Raw genomic sequence first — 19,017 nt, 5'->3', positions numbered from 1 at the left:
CAGCTTAAAGACGAGGGACCAGCTAGCCTGGCTCTGTCCAAAGGTCAAATCTGTCTACCAACACCTCCAAAGCTAATTAAAAGCTCACTAATTCACATATTATATCTCATTGGATTAATTTGTATAAAAAACAGTCCAAAAATGAAAAATTGTGTTTTTTTGGAAGGTTATATGCAGGAAGTCACTGCTTCCGGCCAACAAATAGTCCCAGCACAAAACTCCCCATAAAACCACAACTTGTCAGTTTGTGTGAGGACTAAACAAATAAGATGTTAAATGTTATGTTTTAGTGTAATTTAACTTTGGACAGAGCCAGGCTAGCTTTTCCCTCTGCTTCCAGTGTTTATGCTAAGCTAGGCTAATCATCTCCTGGCTTTCAGCTTCATATAATAGAAACACTTTCTGTTTTTCTATTTTGTGCTGAAGCATTTCTGGGTGGATTTTTCCTTTAAGCTTGTGATGAAACATCTCACTCATAGAGTTCGACCATTTTTAGATACACTTCTGAAGCATTTCTTGTACAAAGCATTGCTGCCTGGAAACAAGAAGTAGTCCTGGAGAGGGAATCAGCCCTCCTCAATTGTATTAATATGAAACTCTGTCAATAAACGGCTCCAACTATTTCTATACACACCAGACCTGGATCGAATTATTAGTTGAAATCCCTCCAGTAAAACACTTTCTCCGAGTGATTGCTTTCATCTGTCTGGACCGCGAGCCGGACAGAATTGGCATCTGCAGGGACAACCCGATTCAATCCATCGTGCCAGACGCAATCAATAGAAACCCAGAAAAGTTACTGAATCAATCTCAGGTTGAAATTTGAGCCGGGCCTGGTACACACACAGGTACACGGGAAACATAGAGTTATTACATTGCGACATACTGAGTTGGCTGGCCTGGCTGTAGCTCTTTGCTTGCTCCTATCTGTATGGATCAAACATGACCCATTCCACTTAGTTCAGAGAGTCCTCTCAACTCCATGTTTCTCTTGTTTATGTTGTTATTGTTGGTATTTTGCATTTTTGATAAAGATGAAATGCCTGCAAACTGTTTGCAATGTGCATTTTGTTGATTGCTCTTTGTTCTTTCTTCCTTCCCGCGCCGTTTCATTCCTTCCGAGTATTAAGAGAGAACAAAAACAATGGAGTGAGGCAGAGAGGACCTTTTGAACATCACTTCAAACATGCAGGATATTTGTAGGCCAAACCGTGGTTGCCGGCTTGCCAACATTAGCTCATGTAGACCTCTCCTTGTGGAGAGAAAAGTGGTGCGAATGACCACGGTGTAAGTTTGTAGCATACAAATAGTGGATCAATTATACAGAGATGCACAGAATTAGAATGAAATGACTCCCAGTTCTTGTGTTTCATTCTAATTGTATGCAGAGGTGGCTTCAGAACTCAGGCTCTGGATTTGATTGCAGGCTTTGACCTTTGCTCTTTGACCTTGAAGAGGGAGTTATGGGTAAAAAAAAGGGGTTTACATTCAGGTGTTTGTAATTCTGGTTGTCCTATGGCTGAAGGGAGTATTACCAGAATTAATGATTGACCACTGGGGAAAGTGGCATCTACTTTGATGAGATAATATCGAGGCAGGAAGGAAAAGTCAGTGTGTCAATCAGTATTTTTTGCATTTAAAGGGGTGCTACAGCAAATTAGTATAGCACTACCATAATGTTAAAGGACTAAAAAGAGACAAATTAAATAAAAAATGGTCAAAATCAAAGCAGCAGAGGCTGAAATATCCTGACTTTTAGTCTCAATCCCCAAAAACACCACAATTCCCATAATGCAACTCAATAGAATCTTTCACCCGACCTCACTCCTGCCTCCTGAATGCCCACATCTTTCAAACCTCAGTTCTCAGCTTTAAAAAAGGCTTTGGTTGTGTCCAACATTCCATACTAACATGCTATTCAGTACGCTAGAAGAGTATGTGAGATTTTTTAGTATGTCCAGAACCTTAGTATGAAACCAATAGTATGCATAAATATCCCACAATGCAATGCTCTAGTGACGACAATATTCATAACAGACGTTGATGGACAGCTCTGCAACATTAATAGGCTTCAATTCAAGTGGAAGTATAAGATTTCACTTTGCTAGGCGTAAAATGTTTTTTTAATTAGTTCAAACTTTGATTCTCACAAATCATCATTTGGTCACATGAGGTTGGCACGGGTTACCACGGTTATGTGTCTTCAACCGGCAAGGAGGCTCTCAGGAAGTGACGACGTTAATCACAGCTCAGTGCGTACGAAAAGATACATACTACTGTGTATTCAGACAAAAGTATGTTGAACGATAGTACACACATTGAGTACGTAGTGTATAGTATGCGATTTCAGACGCATATTTTTCTGTTAAAAATCCAGATGACATCGCTATGACATCATTGGGGTGATTTTTTTTTTTAACTTTGGAAAGCTTCTCCAGAGCTTCAGAAGACATTAGACGAGTAAACTGGTGGAGTGCCCCTTTAAGGGATCTTTTAAAACGTTACTTTTCTCAATGTAGTTCTGTTAAAGCACAAACCATTTGAACTAAACCTACAAAGAAGCTGTCCGTCAACGTCTGTTATCAACATTGTTGTCACTACCACATTGCGTTGTGTGATATTTATTAATTATCTATTGGTTTCATACTAAGGTTTTGGACATACTAAATATATACTGTTTTAGCATACTTAATAGCATGTAAGTATAGAATTTGGGACGTAACTAAAGTCTTTTTTAAAGCTGGAGGTTTGAAAGACGTAGGCATTTAGGAGGTCAGATGGAAGATGCTATTGAGCTCTATTAATGGAAATGTAGTGTTTTTAGAGATTGAGACTTAAAGTCAGGATATCTCAGCTTCTGCTGCTTCAATTTTGACCAATCTTTGTTTAATTTGTCTCTCTTTAGTCCCTTAACCTTATGGAAGTGCAATACTAAATTGCTGGAGGGCCCTTTTAAATGCAACAAAAGAAGACATTAGACGAGTAAACTAAACCTGATATGCCCCTTTAAATTATCTCTTAAAACGTTACTTTTCTCAATGTACTTCCTTTACGAAACAAACCATTTAGCTCTATGGAACTAAACCTACAAAGCCAATCACTATATGCACACAAGTTTCAGCTTCTATTATCTCTTGTTGCTAAGAAATCTAAATTTGCCACCTTTAAAATCCACACAATATTTAATTATTTTCTAAGGCAGTATATTGCAGCTGATGGAGATGCAGAGTGGAGGAATCACGGCGTCAGATGTCGATAAGATGTGGGAGGAAGAGGGTGGGGAGCTCAGCGTGACAGAACTATGAGGGTTGGCGACCTGTCTTGATAGAGTCAGGGGTCTGTCTGCTGGCCTATCGACTTTCTGTCCATTTTATGCCACAGATGAAACCTAAAACTGATTGGTCTTTGAGTTGCTCTCTGCTGACTCCAGCTGAACGGACTGTAAAGCACAGATCAGACAGTTTCAGGTAACACTTTATAATAACCATCATTTATATATGGTAAATTGATAATTAATCTTAGTTAATAGTTATTTTACTGTTAACATACAATGAAATTATCATTTATAATGTTTACTAATTATTAGTAATGCTATAATTTATGTTATTTTATCATTAGTTTGTGTAAAATTAAATAATGACTTTATAAAATATATATTGTATCATAGCTGATAAGAGTACACATTAGTACACTAGCTATTAACTGTTTATTGTTGCACACATTATAACATGTTAATAGTATTTATTAATGATTAACAAATGATTTGTAAACCTTTAAGAAATTGTTTGTAAAACATCTATAAACATTTCATAGACAGATGGACCAGAAACCAATTATTAACTATAAAAGGTCTATTTAAATTGTTTTATAGTTGCTTTACAGAGTATTAATTAACTTAATAAATTGAACAATTATTATAAACAAATAATATCTTAATCACTGACAAATACTTGTACATATAGTATATAAAATGTTATAATGTGTTCAACAATAAACTGTTAAAATAACAGAAATGATAGCTTTACAAATAATATGTAAACATTATTAATTAGCATTTCATTGTCTGTTAACTGTAAAATAACTATTGACTAAGCTTAACTATCAATTTACGTTTAAAAATGATTGTTATTATGAAGAACATCGTCAGAGCACACAGGTATCAGTGGGGCTCTGATGCTAAATACATGTTCTTCCTGTCCTCTCTGGCTGGTTTCACTGCACCGTCTTAGTAGAAATCAATGTTGTCTGAAGGTTTTCTGGAGAGCTGATCTAATGGCTGACCATGAATACAAATCCTTCATTTTCGAAAACAGAAAATGACGTAAAACTTCTTGTTCATTCAAGAAAGATGATGCTGTGGATCTCCAACAGACCAGATTTACGCCCACAGATGATGTGATATGTAATCTGATATGTATATTAAGCAGGCGGCTGATTGCTGGCTGGACGTGTTGGACAACAATCACAGAAATGCTGAATTAGCATCTTTAGATGTGAGATAGATTGATTTATCTAATTAACATGATTGCTAATCCACAGTACAAAAAGGTGAGTGTGATTTGATCGCAGCTGAGGAAGATCTTGGAAAGTGAGCTTTTTATTATTTAATGAGGCTAATTGATGAATAATGATAGTGGCTGATGTCATAAAATCTCTGTATGTTTGTCCTTTTAAGAATGACATCTGGGGAACCTTGTGCACCCTTATATTAAAACAATTCTACTTTGCTCCCTTCTATTTTAAACTCTATTGATTGTTGTCAGTAAAAACCTTTAGAAGTTGGGACTAAATGGTCAACAGAAGCAAGAGCCTGACAGCTGTGTTGGACCGAAGGCCTGCGCCATGTCTTTAGCTCTTTTAGCCCCTTGTTCACTCCAAGGGAGGTGACCTCTCTGTGTCTTGCGACCACCAGATGGCACTGTGTGTCCACCGGAGACCAGTGGGCGTTGTACATTCCTTCATCTTGGTCCTCTCAGACAAACTTTGGACTGAGAAAATTTCCTTTAGAGACTAATCCCATTTTTGTCTGCTGAATGGTTTGATTCTACATGCTGGAAAGGTTCATTCATATACTGTATATTTTATGACTGTTGTTGTCAAGCTTGACCGGCACAAAAATAGATTTGGTTTAGTTTGCTTGGTGTGGAGGGAATCCACATGAGCCAGGACTGCATTTGGACTCTGTGTGAAGGCTGGGAGTCGTAGTTTGACCTCAGCGGTCGGAGCTCGACTCTGTAACCTGCATCAGTGGGACTCCGGTGGGTCGCTTGGTTAACAATGAGAGCTCTTCACTGACTGGTACTTTGTCCCCCTGAAGTACACCACACTGTGTGGCTGCTTAGTTATCCTCACATTTATGGCATGAAAACCAACATTTTGGCGCCAAATACTTTTGAAATATTGGCTTTCATCCCAAAACTTCTCCTGTAATCTGATTCCTCTCACACATCGCTGGAAGTCGTGCACTTCAGTGTGGGGATAAGGCTCCTCAACCGAGACTAGTCCTTTCACAATAAAAGTACCCACTGCAGGAATCGCTGTAGGGCTTCCAGCACCAGCTCGTCGAAACGTCGCTCGGCCCAGCGTCTGCAGGTTTAAAAAAAAAAAAAGAAGACAACAAAAAGCAGGCGATCACACGCTGCTGGTGTGTTCTCTGGAGGTGGGGCTGTAGCTGATGAGCGACAGCTCCTGCTCCACCTCCGTTTCCATCTCCGTTTCCGAAAGCATGCCGGCGTTGTGGCATTCGGAGAGGCTCTGTGACACTATTCCGATTTGCGTCTCATCGTCTGTCATGTCCTCTGGGTCCACCGTCAGCCTCCCGTTGTCCCCCCTACCGCCATTGCGACAGTTACTATTGCGGTCCATGCCTGCTTTCCCGTGACTGCCCATCAGAAGAGGGGTCACGGCGTGCGACGAGCACGGCGGGGGGACCAGGAGGGTTTTGCAACTCTGTCCGGCTGCGTTGGCCCCCACCTTGTACCGGCACCTGATGTAGCTGGAGAACGCTCTCCTGTAGGTCTTATTGAAGAGGGTGTAGACCAGGGGGTTGACCCCAGAGGAGATGTAGCCCACCCACACAAACACGTTGAGGAGGTCATTGAGCAGCGACTCGTTACAGGAGCCACGGCACAGGACGAAGGTGACGTTAGTGATGAAGAAGGGACACCACATGATGAGGAAGAGGAAGAAGACGATTCCCAGGACCTGAGGAAAGAGGGAGGAAAGGAGAGAACAAAAGTAGAAAGAGGCAAACGGAACAGAAGAGAAGAAATGAACAAGTAAGAAACAAAGAAGTTGAATGAAAAAGACAGAATCCAATAAAAGAAAAGTGAGAAATAAGGTAGGAGAGAAAATAGTTGAGGAGGTTTGAAATCCTGCTGTTTAAAAACTCATTTCTTTGAGTGGAGAACAATAGTTTTAAGGGGTTAAAATGATCAGTATAAACATGGTCTTTCTAACTGAAATGCATGCATCATACATAGTTTTTTTCATATCAGTGTCAGCGTGCCACTTCTTCTGGGGTTTTAATAGTTGATACAGGTATACGAGTGCTTTGGTCTTCATCCAACATGGATGTGAAGACAGCGAAGCCACCGCCGACCAGCCTCGGAGCACTCTGGGACTCCGGCAACGCTTCAAGCTTTTTGCTCAAAGTGTCTGGCTGAATTTGATAACATGAGCTCTTCTAACCATCTCAGAGGAGACGTGTGAGACTCTCATCTGGGAGTTACTCAGAAGAACACGTCTTTCTTGGTCTTTGAAGACAGTCAAATGTAATGCATTTAGTGATAATGACGCTACACACAGCATTTAGTATTGGTCCTTTAACATGAACATTAGGACGTAGAAGATCACAGAATATCTAAGTGTCAGCACTTTCATGTGACTACTTTGTGAGGAGACACAGACTTTGTGATGATCTTGCCTCTTTTTGTTGTTTTGCATTGTTTTATAGTCGTAGTGGTAATCTTTCTGTGGTTTGGTGTCTTTTAGAGGTAATTTTGTATCTATTTTGTGTTTCTTTGTGGTCGTTTTATGTTTCTTGGTGGTCTTTCTGTGTCTCTTTGTAGTCATTGTGTCTCTCTGTGGTCTTTTTGTATCTCTTTGAGGTCATTTTGTGTCTCTTTGTAGTCATTGTGTCTCTTTGTGGTCTTGTGGTGTTTCTCTGTAGTCATTGTGTCTCTTTGTGGTCTTGTGGTGTCTCTCTGTAGTCATTGTGTCTCTTTGTAGTCATTTTATGTCTCTTTGTGGTTGGTGCGTGTCTCTTTGAGTGACATTTTTTAGGTGAAGACCAGGGGGGGCTTTGACAAGTTGGGCCCCTGGGTCTGTGCCCGGTAGGTCCGTTAGTAGTAGTAGTAGTAGTACAGTAGTAGTAGTAGTAGTAGTAGTAGTAGCAGCAGTAGTAGTAGTAGTAGTAGTACAGTAGTAGTACAGTAGTAGTAGTAGTAGTAGTAGTACAGTAGTAGTAGTAGTAGTAGTAGTAGTAGTAGTAGTAGTAGTAGTACAGTAGTAGTAGTAGGAGCAGTAGTAGTAGTAGTAGTAGTAGTAGTAGTAGCAGTAGTAGTAGTAGTAGTACAGTAGTAGTACAGTAGTAGTAGTAGTAGTAGTAGTAGTAGTAGTAGTAGCAGTAGTAGTAGTAGTAGTAGTAGTAGTAGCAGCAGCAGTAGTAGTAGTAGTAGTAGTACAGTAGTAGTAGTAGTAGTAGTAGTAGTAGTAGTAGTAGTAGTAGCAGCAGCAGCAGCAGCAGTAGTAGTAGTAGTAGTAGTACAGTAGTAGTAGTAGTAGTAGTAGTAGTAGTAGTAGTAGTAGGAGCAGTAGTAGTAGTAGTAGTAGTAGTAGTACAGTAGTAGTAGTAGTAGTAGTAGTAGCAGCAGCAGTAGTAGTAGTAGTAGTAGTAGTAGTAGTACAGTAGTAGTAGTAGTAGTAGTAGTAGGAGCAGTAGTAGTAGTAGTAGTAGTAGTAGTAGTAGTAGGAGCAGTAGTAGTAGTAGTAGTAATAGTACAGTAGTAGTAGTAGTAGTACAGTAGTAGCAGTAGTAGTAGTAGTAGTACAGTAGTAGTAGTAGTAGTAGTAGTAGTAGTAGTAGTAGCAGCAGCAGCAGTATTAGTAGTAGTAGTAGTAGTACAGTAGTAGTAGTAGAGTAGTAGTAGTAGTAGTAGTAGTAGCAGCAGCAGTAGTAGTAGTAGTAGTAGTACAGTAGTAGTAGTAGTAGTAGTAGTAGTAGTAGTACAGTAGTAGCAGTAGTAGTAGTAATAGTAGTAGAAGTAATAGTAGTAGTAGCAGTAGTAGCAGTAGTAGTAGTAGTAGTAGTAGTACAGTAGTAGTAGTAGTAGTAGTAGCAGTAGTAGCAGTAGTAGTAGTAGTAGTAGTAGGAGCAGTAGTAGTAGTAGTTGTAGTAGTAGTAGTAGTAGTACAGTAGTAGTAGTAGTAGTAGTAGTAGTACAGTAGTAGTAGTAGTAGTAGTAGTAGTAGTAGTAGTAGTAATAAAGTAGTAAAAGCAGCCAGTCATTTTTCTAATCAAAATAGGGTCTCAAATATAAAATGATTGATATGAAACAAGGTTTGAATACGCACCTCTACCTCTGAGTCTATCTATCTGTTTTACCTTAAATCAGCGGACAAGCATTCAACTCCACTCTCTGTTCTCACCTTGGAGGCCCGCCTCTCGTTCTTTATGGCCTGCATCATCCCCCGTCGCCCGTGGCAACCCGACGTGTCGCTCCGCCCCGGCCCCGCGGCCGGCGAGCTGAGCTGAGACGCCACCTCAGAGCTGGGGATGATGCTGATGCTGTCTGGCGTGGAGGTGCTGAGCAGGATGCTGGGCTCGGCTCCTTTCAGACAGCTTAAGGTGTTCCGTCTGCTCTGAGGAGGCGGGGGCTTTAACTCTGTGGGAGGGGGGAGAGCGGTCAAGGACCGACATTACCATAAAAGTAGTTTGTGGTTGAACAAATGAAATTGCACAATAAATCTAATTCAATGCACAGTTTTGCTTTTGTCTAAAGTTTTTTCAGCTGCAACACTGAATGAAGGGATCGGTCTGTTATCACCACTGGTGGAGGAAGTATTCAGAGCCTTTACTGAGGAAGAGGAGCAATAACACATTGTAAAAGTCCTGCATTCAACCTTAAGTCAAAGTATGTATTATAAACAAAATGTACTTAAAGTATACAAGTAAAAGTACTCATTGTGCAGTAAAATGTTCGCTGTCAGTATTTGACTTATATCTGATGTTTCTGTATTAATATTACTGCTGCATTAATGTGTATGTTTGAATGTTTGAATTCCTTTATATCCTGTTGGCTATAGTTTAATCTACAGTAATGCATCATATTCTATAAGATCATCATATGTTTGTAGCATCGCTGTCCTGTGAGTCAACTTTTCATGGTGTCAGAGAAACAGCCTGTTTTCAGCTTTGTGACGATGCGTTTTCCAGCTGATCCAAGAGGCTTTTTAAGTAGAGAATTTTCTCAACACATATCCACCTTATTCTCAGGGCGTTGATGTAGAAATGATTGTGGGCGTAACTTCCAGTGAGGTAGCGGAAGTAGCAGTAAGCTGGTTAGTCCCATAGGCTAACCCATGTTAGCCAACGGCGCTTCTTTTGAAAAGTAATTCGCCTTCAATTTAGCAAATCCTGCATCATATTGAACAGATATTTCACTGACGTTAAACTTGCATTTTCTAAAATGTCCTTGTGGAGCTCTGGTAGGCCTACTTGTTGAGCTTCTGGCGGCTGTACTAACAACCAGACAGAGCTAAATCTGTGGCTTCAACAACAAGCATGTTGAACATGCACCCAAAACAAAAAAGGATTGTTGTTGTGACCAACGGTCCAGTTTCCATCGCCGACCTACAGACGAGGAATCCAGAGGAATGTGGCTGAGAAACCTAAACTTGAAGAGACCACCATAAACCCTCGTTATGTGTGCTCAGTTCATTTAGTGGATTAAAAGCCAGCGGAGGAAAACCCGTATCCTACTCTGTGGTTGGGCTATAAAGAGCAGCGGAGAAGAGACGTCAGGTCCTTTAAAGGACTGACAGCAGAGCCAGGAGGACATCAGGTATGATGTCATGTGTAGGGAGGACTCAGCATTGTAGCGTTGCTTTAGTGACAGAGTTACTTTCACTATTTTCTGTACAGTTTAAAATGTAAGGCAGTTTATGGCACAGAGTGCAGGGCAGCATCAGACTACAGATAGTTTAAGTATGGTTATCTGTGTGTAAAAAACTAAACCTTGTTACTGTGGAAGTCCTGATCTGCCTCAGAGCTTTTCAGATTGTTCATCTCTTCACCATCTGAAGCAACGGAGTCAATAAAATAAGATAAGATGAACCTTTATTAATCCCCGGAGGGAAATTCAGGTGTCAAAGCAGCAACATCAGCAAACAGAGTGAAACACAGGAGAGGTAAAGGTATACAAAAATTATAATATATAATAACATAGCTATATATGCTAGTGTAGGTTATCTGAGGCCACTTCTTCAGGTCGTCCTCCATCCCTCCATAGCAGAAGTCAGAGCTGTGATCACATTATCCTGTTTGAGCTGTAGTATGTTTTACTAGATTTATTAAAGGGACTGTTTGTAACTTTTTAAGCGTATAAATCTACCGGGTCGGGACACATGCACGCTCGCGTGTGCGCGCTCGAGTGTGGCTGGAGTCACTCCTCCTCTGCCTGCCTTCACTCACACACCGCGCGCGTTCTCTCTCTCTCGCTCCCCCTCTAGACGTGAACGCACGCTCATTCCACACTGCAGAAGAGTTAGTTTAGCTCTGAGAATATCTAGTGAATGTTCAGAGGACGTTTGTGCAGAAATAACTGCTGCAGCTCCTCCAGACCAACAGAGGTTTCCCGTGTCTTGTGAAGTGACGGGGCTCCACACAGAGAAACGTTATCAGCGGGGCTGAAGCAGGAAGAGAAACGTTACCGTCTCCGACCGGGTGCCGGTATCTCCCTGCGGGCGCGCTTGGAGGCGATAATGTTTCTCTTTCTGCTTCAGCCAGCAGGAAAAGTCAACACTAGGATCAGCATTGATTCATGGAGAGACCTTCGTCTGGTCAGCTAACATTACTGCCAAGCAGCTGAACTATAGAATGATATTGTGCTTTTAGCTGACGTGTGTCGCCTCACTGTGTTGAGCGATGCTCCTTCATGTCTATTTAGAGTGAGCAAGCGCGAGCCCGATGCTGACTTTCGTTGATTTCACGGCCACAGGTGTCGCTGTTAACAAGCATTTCTGAAAGGTACAAATAGTCCCTTTAATACAATCGCTCTAGAAGAGAGGATTAGTGTAGCGTTACCGTGGAAAAACGCCGTTTCCGGTTCAGTGACACAACGCGGCGGAAGTTGCGCCCATAATTCACGCAGGGCATCATGGGGGCTAGGAATAAGGTGGATACTTATCAGAATAATTCAAATTCAAAATGGATCAAATTTGGAGATACTTTGTTTTCACTGGGTAAATGGACTTGCATTTATACAGCGCTTTTCTAGTCTTCCGACCACTCAAAGCTCTTTACACTACATGTCGGTATTCACACACACATTCATACACTGATGGCAGAGGCTGCTAAGGTGCCAACTTTGCCCATCAGGATCTAATCTAAATACTCATTCACACACCGATGGCTATGCCTTCGGGAGCAATTTGGGGTTAAGTGTCTTGCTCAAGGACACATCGACATGTGACCCGGAGCAACCGGGGATCGAACCTTCCGATTGGTGGACAACCTGCTCTACCCTCTGAGCCACAGCCGCCCACTGGGCAGGACAGTACTTTAGTAAATAGACTTAGTTACATCTGAAGCGACTCATCATGGGTCTCGTGCACGAAGACGTTAAACATGGACGTGTTAACAGGGTATTTTCTGTCGTCTTAACACGAAGATTAAACATGGACGTGCAAGGCGATGTAATGTAAAAAACATTCTCCAGACTAAAACATGTTGTTCTATTTTTAATATGTTATTTTATTTTTTTCTTCACAACCATCTCACGACCCCAAGAAATGATGTGGGGACCCTCAGGTTGAGAACCAGCGCCCTAGACCACACAGACAGTTACTTTAAATGAAGGACTCCACTAGAGGGTTCCTATGCTTTGAGAAGACAAGGAGAGTACTCTCTTTAAAAAATACGTATTACACTATGAGCTGAATTTGTTACATTATTCAACTTAGTTTATAATGTAATAATGTTCTCATAATTTAATAACATTAACAACATTATGCACAAAACTTTGATTGCGTTATGCGCTCAAGGTTTTATTAAATTATGTGCTGATTATTACATTATGAGCTTTTATTACATTTAGATTATTACATTATGTGCAGTTATTACATTTAAATCATTACATTACTCTATTTGCAGTTATTAAATTATGAGATGCTACAACATTCCATCTCTGATTATCACCATGACTCCTTTCAATTTAGTTACCAAGAAAACTGCTGCAGATTTCCCCCCAGACAACAACCAGTGAAAGCATGTCAGGTTTTGTGTTAACAAGGCTGCTGGTATTTTGTAGAGAGGAGGACATATGAAAAGATTAAATGAGTGGAGAATGTTTCATTCACACTTTTCTCTGTCTGGGACATTGGATGTCTACTGGAGAAGCTGGAATGAGGAAGAAGCCGTGGATGTGCTGCCCACACTGATGGGACAGATGCCTGCTGCCTGCTCAGCACCACAACTACAACATACTGCTGCTGAACCAGCTGATATGATGTTCATCTTTCATTATTAAAATAAAAATAAAAATATGCAGCAACATATTCCCTCTTCTATTCTGGGTTTATTTAGAAAGGGACATGAGGCTTCAACATATGACTCCATGCTTCTGAATCACTCAGATACTAAGTCATCTAATCTTAAAGCGGCGTGGGGAATAGATTTAAATGTGTCATGTTCTGAGGCGTGGAATAGAATTCTAAGGAATTTAAAGAAAATTTCCAGGGACTGGTCCAGTTTAAGATTATAGATAAACTTAAATGGACTCCTTCAAAGTTGTTCAGAGCTAAGCTAAGGGAGAGTCCAGAGCGAGTGCTGGAGATGTAACCAGAATGATGGCACCAGGGATGGCTTAAGGCATTGGCCATAGCGGCCTTTAACATTGTAAAAGTGAAAGTGAAACTTAAAAGCAACATGTTCTAACATGTAAAACTGAATGAAACGTTACGTTTTGAACACAAACAAAACTATTTCCTGAGGTTTAGGAAGCAAAACAACAACTTCTTTAGGTTTAGGCAACAAAACTACAACTTCTTTAGGTTTAGGAAGCAAAACTACAACTTCTTTAGGTTTAGACAAAAACATTACAGCTTCTTCAGGTTTAAGCAATAAAATTACAACTTCTTTAGGTTTAGGCAACAAAAAAACAACTTATTTAGATTTAGGCAACAAAAAAACAACTTCTTTAGGTTTAGGCAATACAACTACAACTTCTTTAGGTTCAGGTAACAAAACTACAACTTCTTTAGGTTTAGGAAACAAAACTAAAACTTCTTTAGGTTTAGGCAATAAAACTACAACTTCATTAGGTTTAGGCAACAAAACTACAACTTCTTTAGGTTTAGGAATCAAAACTTCAACTTTTTTAGGTGTAGGAAACAAAACTAGAACTTCTTTAGGTTTAGGAAACAAACATTGTGTTTTGGCTTAAAATAACTACAAACACAAAGGGATGCAAACTTCGGACTCCTAGGTGAAAGTCTTGTGTTTTGTGTCCATCCATTCATCCTTCATCCCCGACCTCCATCCCATATGGAGTTTAACACTGTCTATTCTACAGTGCCTGACTCCCATTTCTGCTCCTGTTATAATTACTATGGTCACTAGAGGTAGCTGTCATGCTCTTTTATACCTTCTTTTGGTGATCTACCATGTGAATAGATGATAAAACCTACTAGTAGGCATAGTAGGCCCCTACTGACCTACATCTATGGGGCTTATAGCGACTGATAAAACCTATTTAATAGCCTGACAACAGTCTAATCGGCTGATTTTGCCTAGGGCACCAAAAGGGCTAGAGCCGGCCCTGGAGGGCTCTCTAATAAACCTTCTGCGGTCCTGCCCAAAAGCGCAAGAGTATTGGTCAGCTATTCATGAATATATAAAATCTGTCATTGGTGAGGATGTTCCATTTTCTCCTTTGTACATTTTGGGTGATCCCTTACCACTGTATGATCTCCCCACGTCAGTTGCAGATTGGATTCATACAGCTCTTATGCTGGGTAGGACAATTCTTGTTTAGTCCGCGGATTTGACCCCAGTGAATGTATAGTTCGGTCAACTTGGGACTGTAACAGCACATGTGAAACTGTCTCTCCATCTCATTAGCCAGGTGTAGAAGTATGCTCAGAAGTGTTGAACCATCTGTGATTACCTTGATGTATTTGAATTAGGGCTGTCAAAGTTAACACGATAATAACGCGTTAACGCAAAATTGTTTTAACACCACAAATTTCATTAACGCAATCAATCTTTCGGAGGTTGTAGTGGCTCAGTTTTAAAGCTAGCGGGAAGATACTGGTATTATATGAAACTGGAAAAACCTAATGAATCCATCGGTACCAACCATGCCATACTAACTGGTCATGAAGGAGGTTAAATAACACTACAAACATACGCTAAATTTTGGCGAGGTAAAGCTGTCATGGCTATCTTCAAAGGGGCCTTTGACCTCTGATCTCCAGATCAGTGAATGTAAATTAGTTCTATGGGAACCCACGAGTCTCCCCTTTACAGATATACCCACTTTATGATAATCACATGCAGTTTGGAGCAAATCATATTCAAGTCAGCACACTGACACACTGGCACGATTGACAGCCCTAATTTGGATGTATGACTACGGCCAGTGTGACCTTATGTGTGTTTCCTTTTATTTTGTTGTTGGTAGGATCTATTGTTATCTTTATTATTTATTATTTCATTTTAATTTTTGATTATATAATTTATGACATTCTCATTCCTTGTCTACTTATTGTATTGTTTTTATTTGTATTGTACCACTTTTATTGAAAATGACAATAAACAGTTGGTCATAAAATAATGTTTTGTGCTTCTACCTGGTTTAATTTGGGGATTTTAAGGCTCATGGAGTGATTAAAAACTCCAGAATGGAAAAAACAATACAAAATGCCAACATATGGCACATCAGAAGGGTTATAAAAACTACAATCAACAGCTTTTCTCATCCTCCATTTAACAATAATAAAACATATGGGTATTGTTGATGTCTATGACTTTGAATAAATTCACATATTTACAATAAATTCCTTGATTAAAACTATTTGTATGTGTGATTTTTCTATTAAAATAAACTAAATGTGTATACCTTGTGAGTCTGAAGGAGCAAGTGTGTTGATCTGAGGGATGTGGAAGGTGCTAGGTGGAGGCTGCAACGTATTTGTCATTGCTGGTGTGTGCAAAGGCTGCTGGGAGGAAGTCTTTGACTCGCACAGGAAGACAGTGGCCTGCCTCTGGAGCACCTGGAGAGGAAAGGAAGGGAAAAAGAATGAATTAAAAGAGGCATGAGGTTGTGAAGCAAGAGTGTAAACATAAAGAGTTTGGAAGGCACAGCAGGCATGACTACCTGTATGGTGAGGCAGTACGACACCACCATGATGACCAGTGGGATGAAGAAGGCCACGAAGGAGCCAATCAGCATGAAGCGCTCCTCGTTGAGGACACAGCTGCCGTTGACGAAGACCTTGTCCTCGTTGTGGAGGCCGATCACTGGGATAGGCATGGACACACCTAGAGAGAGTGAGTGGGTAAAATGGAATGAATGGCTTTCATTTGTATTATTTTGTTGAGAACATTTCTGTAGGCGGCACGCCTCGTTTTGAAATCCAGAGCTTCTGATTATTCCAAACAAACTGATGCAAAGACATTGCTTCATTTGTACCAGGTAATATCCTAAAAACAATGAAAATGTATAGGATAATAATGGGGCAAAAATATGAGAACATATCACTAATGACATTACAATGAGGTAACAATTGGGTTAGAAATTCAAGATCAGGGTAGTAGTCTCTCAAAATGAATGACGCGTCGACACTGACCAGGGACCTTTATCACGTCTTTTCTGCCTCATTTACTCTCACATCTCTGCTATCAAAGCTAAAAGAAAAAGCCTTTGTCGTTGTTCTATGTCTCTTTGTGGTATTTCATGACTCCCTGTAGTCTTTTTATGTCTCTTTGTAGTTGTTTGTGTCCGTTTGTGGACGTTTTGTCTCTCTTTTTAGTTGTTTTGTGTCTCTTTGTAGTTGTTTTGTGTCTCTCTGTGGTTGTTTTGCGTCTCTTTGTTGTCGCTTTGCATCTCTTTGTTGTCGTTTATGTCTCTTTGTAGTTGTTTTGCCTTTCTTTTTAGTTGTTTTGTCTCTCTTTGTAGTTGTTTTGTCACTTTGTAGTTGTTTTGCATCTCTTCGTTTTCGTTTTGCGTCTCTTTGTAGTTGTTTTCCGTGTCTTTGTTGTCGTTTTGTGCCTCTTTGTGGTCTTTTTGTGTCTCTTCGTAGTCATTTTGTGTCTCTTTGTGGGCGTTTTGTATCTCTTTTGTGGTTGTTTGTGTCTGCTTGTAGTAATTTTGCTTCTCTTTGTAGTTGTTTTGCATCTCTTTGTTGTTGTTTTGTGTCTCTCTGTAGTTGTTTTGTGTCTCTTTGTAGTTGTTTTGTCAGTTTGTGGTTGTTTTGCGTCTCTTCGTTATTGTTTTACTTTTCTTTGTTGTCATTTTTTTGTAGTTGTTTTGCATGTCCTTTTTGTCGTTTTGTGCCTCTATGTGATTTTTTTGTGTCTCTTCGTAGTCATTTTGTGTCTCTTTGTGGTCGTCTTGTGTCTCTCTGTAGTTGTTTTGTGTCTCTTTGTAGTTGTTTTGTGCCTCTTTGTGGTCTTTGTGTGTCTCTTTGTAGTTGTTTTGTGTCTCTTTGTAGTTGTTTTGTCAGTTTGTGGTTGTTTTGTGTCTCTTTGTGGTCTTTTTGTGTCTATTCGTTATCGTTTTGTGTCTGTTTGTGGCCGTTTTGTGTGTCTTTGTAGTTGTTTTGTGTGTCTCTGTAGTTGTTTTGTGTCTCTTTGAGGTCTTTTTGTGTCTCTTTGTAGTTGTTTTGCGTCTCTTTGTTGTTGTTTTGTGTCTCTCTGTAGTTATTTTGTGTCTCTTTGTAGTTGCTTTGTGTCTCTTTGCAGTTGTTTTGTCACTTTGTCGTTGTGTCTCTTTGTGGTCTTTTTGTGTCTCTTCATAGTCGTTTTGTTTCCGTTTGTGGCCATTTTGTGTCTCTTTGTAGTTGTTTTGTGGCCTTTTTTGTCTCTCTTTGTAGTTGTTTTGCGTCTCTTTGTTGTCGTTTTGTGTCTGTTTATGGCCGTTTTGTGTGTCTTTTGTAGTCGTTTTGTGTCTGTTTGTTGTGGTTTTGTGTCTCTTTGTAGTTGTTTTGTGTCTTTCTGTAGTTGTTTTGTTTCTGTTTGTGGCCGTTTTGTGTCTCTTTGTAGTCGTTTTGTGTCTGTTTGTAGTTGTTTTGCGTCTCTTTGTAGTTATTTTGTCTCTCTTTGTAGTTTTTTTGCATCTCTTTGTTGTCGTTTTGCATCTCTTTGTTGTGGTTTTGTGTCTCTTTGTAGTTGTTTTGTGTCTTTCTGTAGTTGTTTTGTGTCTGTTTGTAGCTGTTTTGCGTCTCTTTGTAGTTGTTTTGTCTCTCTTTGTAGTTTTTTGCGTCTCTTTGTTGTCGTTTTGCATCTCTTTGTTGTGGTTTTGTGTCTCTTTGTAGTTGTTTTGTGTCTTTCTGTAGTTGTTTTGTGTCTCTTTGTGGTTGTTTTGTTTGTCTTTGTGGTCTTTTTGTGTGTATTCGTAATCGTTTTGTGTCTGTTTGTGGCCGTTTTGTGTCTCTTTGTAGTCGTTTTGTGTCTGTTTTGTAGTTGTTTTGCGTCTCTTTGTAGTTGTTTTGTCTCTCTTTGTAGTTGTTTTGCGTCTCTTTGTTGTTGTTTTGTGTCTCTTTGTTGTTGTTTCGTGTCTTTTTGTAGTTTTTTGTGTCTCTTTGTTGTCGTTTTGCATCTCTTTGTTGTCGTTTTGTCTCTCTTTGTAGTTGTTTTGTGTCTCTTTGTAGTCGTTTTGTGTCTCTTTGTGGTCGTTTTGTATCTCTTTGTGGTCATTTTGTGTCTGTTTGTAGTCGTATGTGTCTGTTTGTAGTTGTTTTGTGTCTGTTTGTAGTCATTTTGCTTCTCTTTGTAGTTGTTTTGCGTCTCTTTGTTGTAGTTTTGTGTTTCTTTGTAGTTTTTTTTATTCTCTTTGTAGTTGTTTTGGGTCTATTTTTAGTTGTTTTGTCACTTTGTGGTTGTTTGTGTCTCTTTGTAGTCGTTTTGTGTCTGTTTGTGGTCGTTTTGTGTTTCTGTGTAGCCATTTTGTTTCTGTTTGTAGTTGTTTTTTGCCTCTTTGTTGTCTTTTGTGTCTCTTTGTAGCCATTTGTGTCTCTGTGTAGTCGATTTGTGACTTGTTGTAGTTGTTTTGTTTCTCTTTGTAGTTGTTTATTGTCTCTTTTTAGTCGTTTTTGGGTCTTTGAATGTTATGAAGGAACTAGCATTACCGCCTCACAGTTTTGTGCGTCTGCCAACCAGTCAAGTTGCAGTTTACAGCTATATCTGTCCAAAACGTCATAATTAGCACATGAATTCTTCATTTATGGCCAAAAACATGTTTCCCAGAAGAATGGGATGGACATGACTTCACATTGACCTTTGACCACAAAAATCCAATCAGATTGTCCTTCAATCCAAATGGACATATGTGCCAAATTTAAAGGAATTCCCTCAAGGCCTTACTAAGATATCGCATTCAGGAAAATGGGTACACACACACGGCTGTCACAGCATAGTTATAAAGACAAGAATAGTGGCCTAATAGTAGAGCAAAATACTAATAATTATGAGGTAATATTATGGCCATTGTTTCACAATATTCCTGGCATATTATCAGTATAATACCTTCAGTTCACGCAAGAAAACTCTTCAGAGAAATCATCATCAATAATTAC

The 19,017-nt window shown here is 39.8% G+C and overlaps 1 protein-coding gene across 1 annotated transcript in view; it reads right to left on the bottom strand.

The window, feature by feature from the left end:
* Positions 1 to 4,010: 4,010 nt before the first annotated feature.
* The window catches only part of htr2cl1 (5-hydroxytryptamine (serotonin) receptor 2C, G protein-coupled-like 1), a 242,005-nt gene continuing 226,998 nt past the window's right edge, over positions 4,011 to 19,017 (bottom strand). The window contains exons 7-10 of the mRNA XM_037758286.1: positions 15,600 to 15,763; positions 15,342 to 15,495; positions 8,650 to 8,885; positions 4,011 to 6,204 (exon numbers count right to left, since the gene is read on the bottom strand). Coding sequence (XP_037614214.1) covers positions 5,632 to 6,204; positions 8,650 to 8,885; positions 15,342 to 15,495; positions 15,600 to 15,763 — 1,127 coding nt within the window. The 3' untranslated portion in view covers positions 4,011 to 5,631. The remainder of the gene's footprint in view (positions 6,205 to 8,649; positions 8,886 to 15,341; positions 15,496 to 15,599; positions 15,764 to 19,017) is intronic.

Source organism: Sebastes umbrosus, chromosome 22 (assembly GCF_015220745.1).
Source record: "Sebastes umbrosus isolate fSebUmb1 chromosome 22, fSebUmb1.pri, whole genome shotgun sequence".
NCBI lineage: Eukaryota > Metazoa > Chordata > Actinopteri > Perciformes > Sebastidae > Sebastes > Sebastes umbrosus.
Note: the sequence above shows the minus strand (reverse complement) of the source record. Positions and strands in the feature narration are given on the sequence as shown.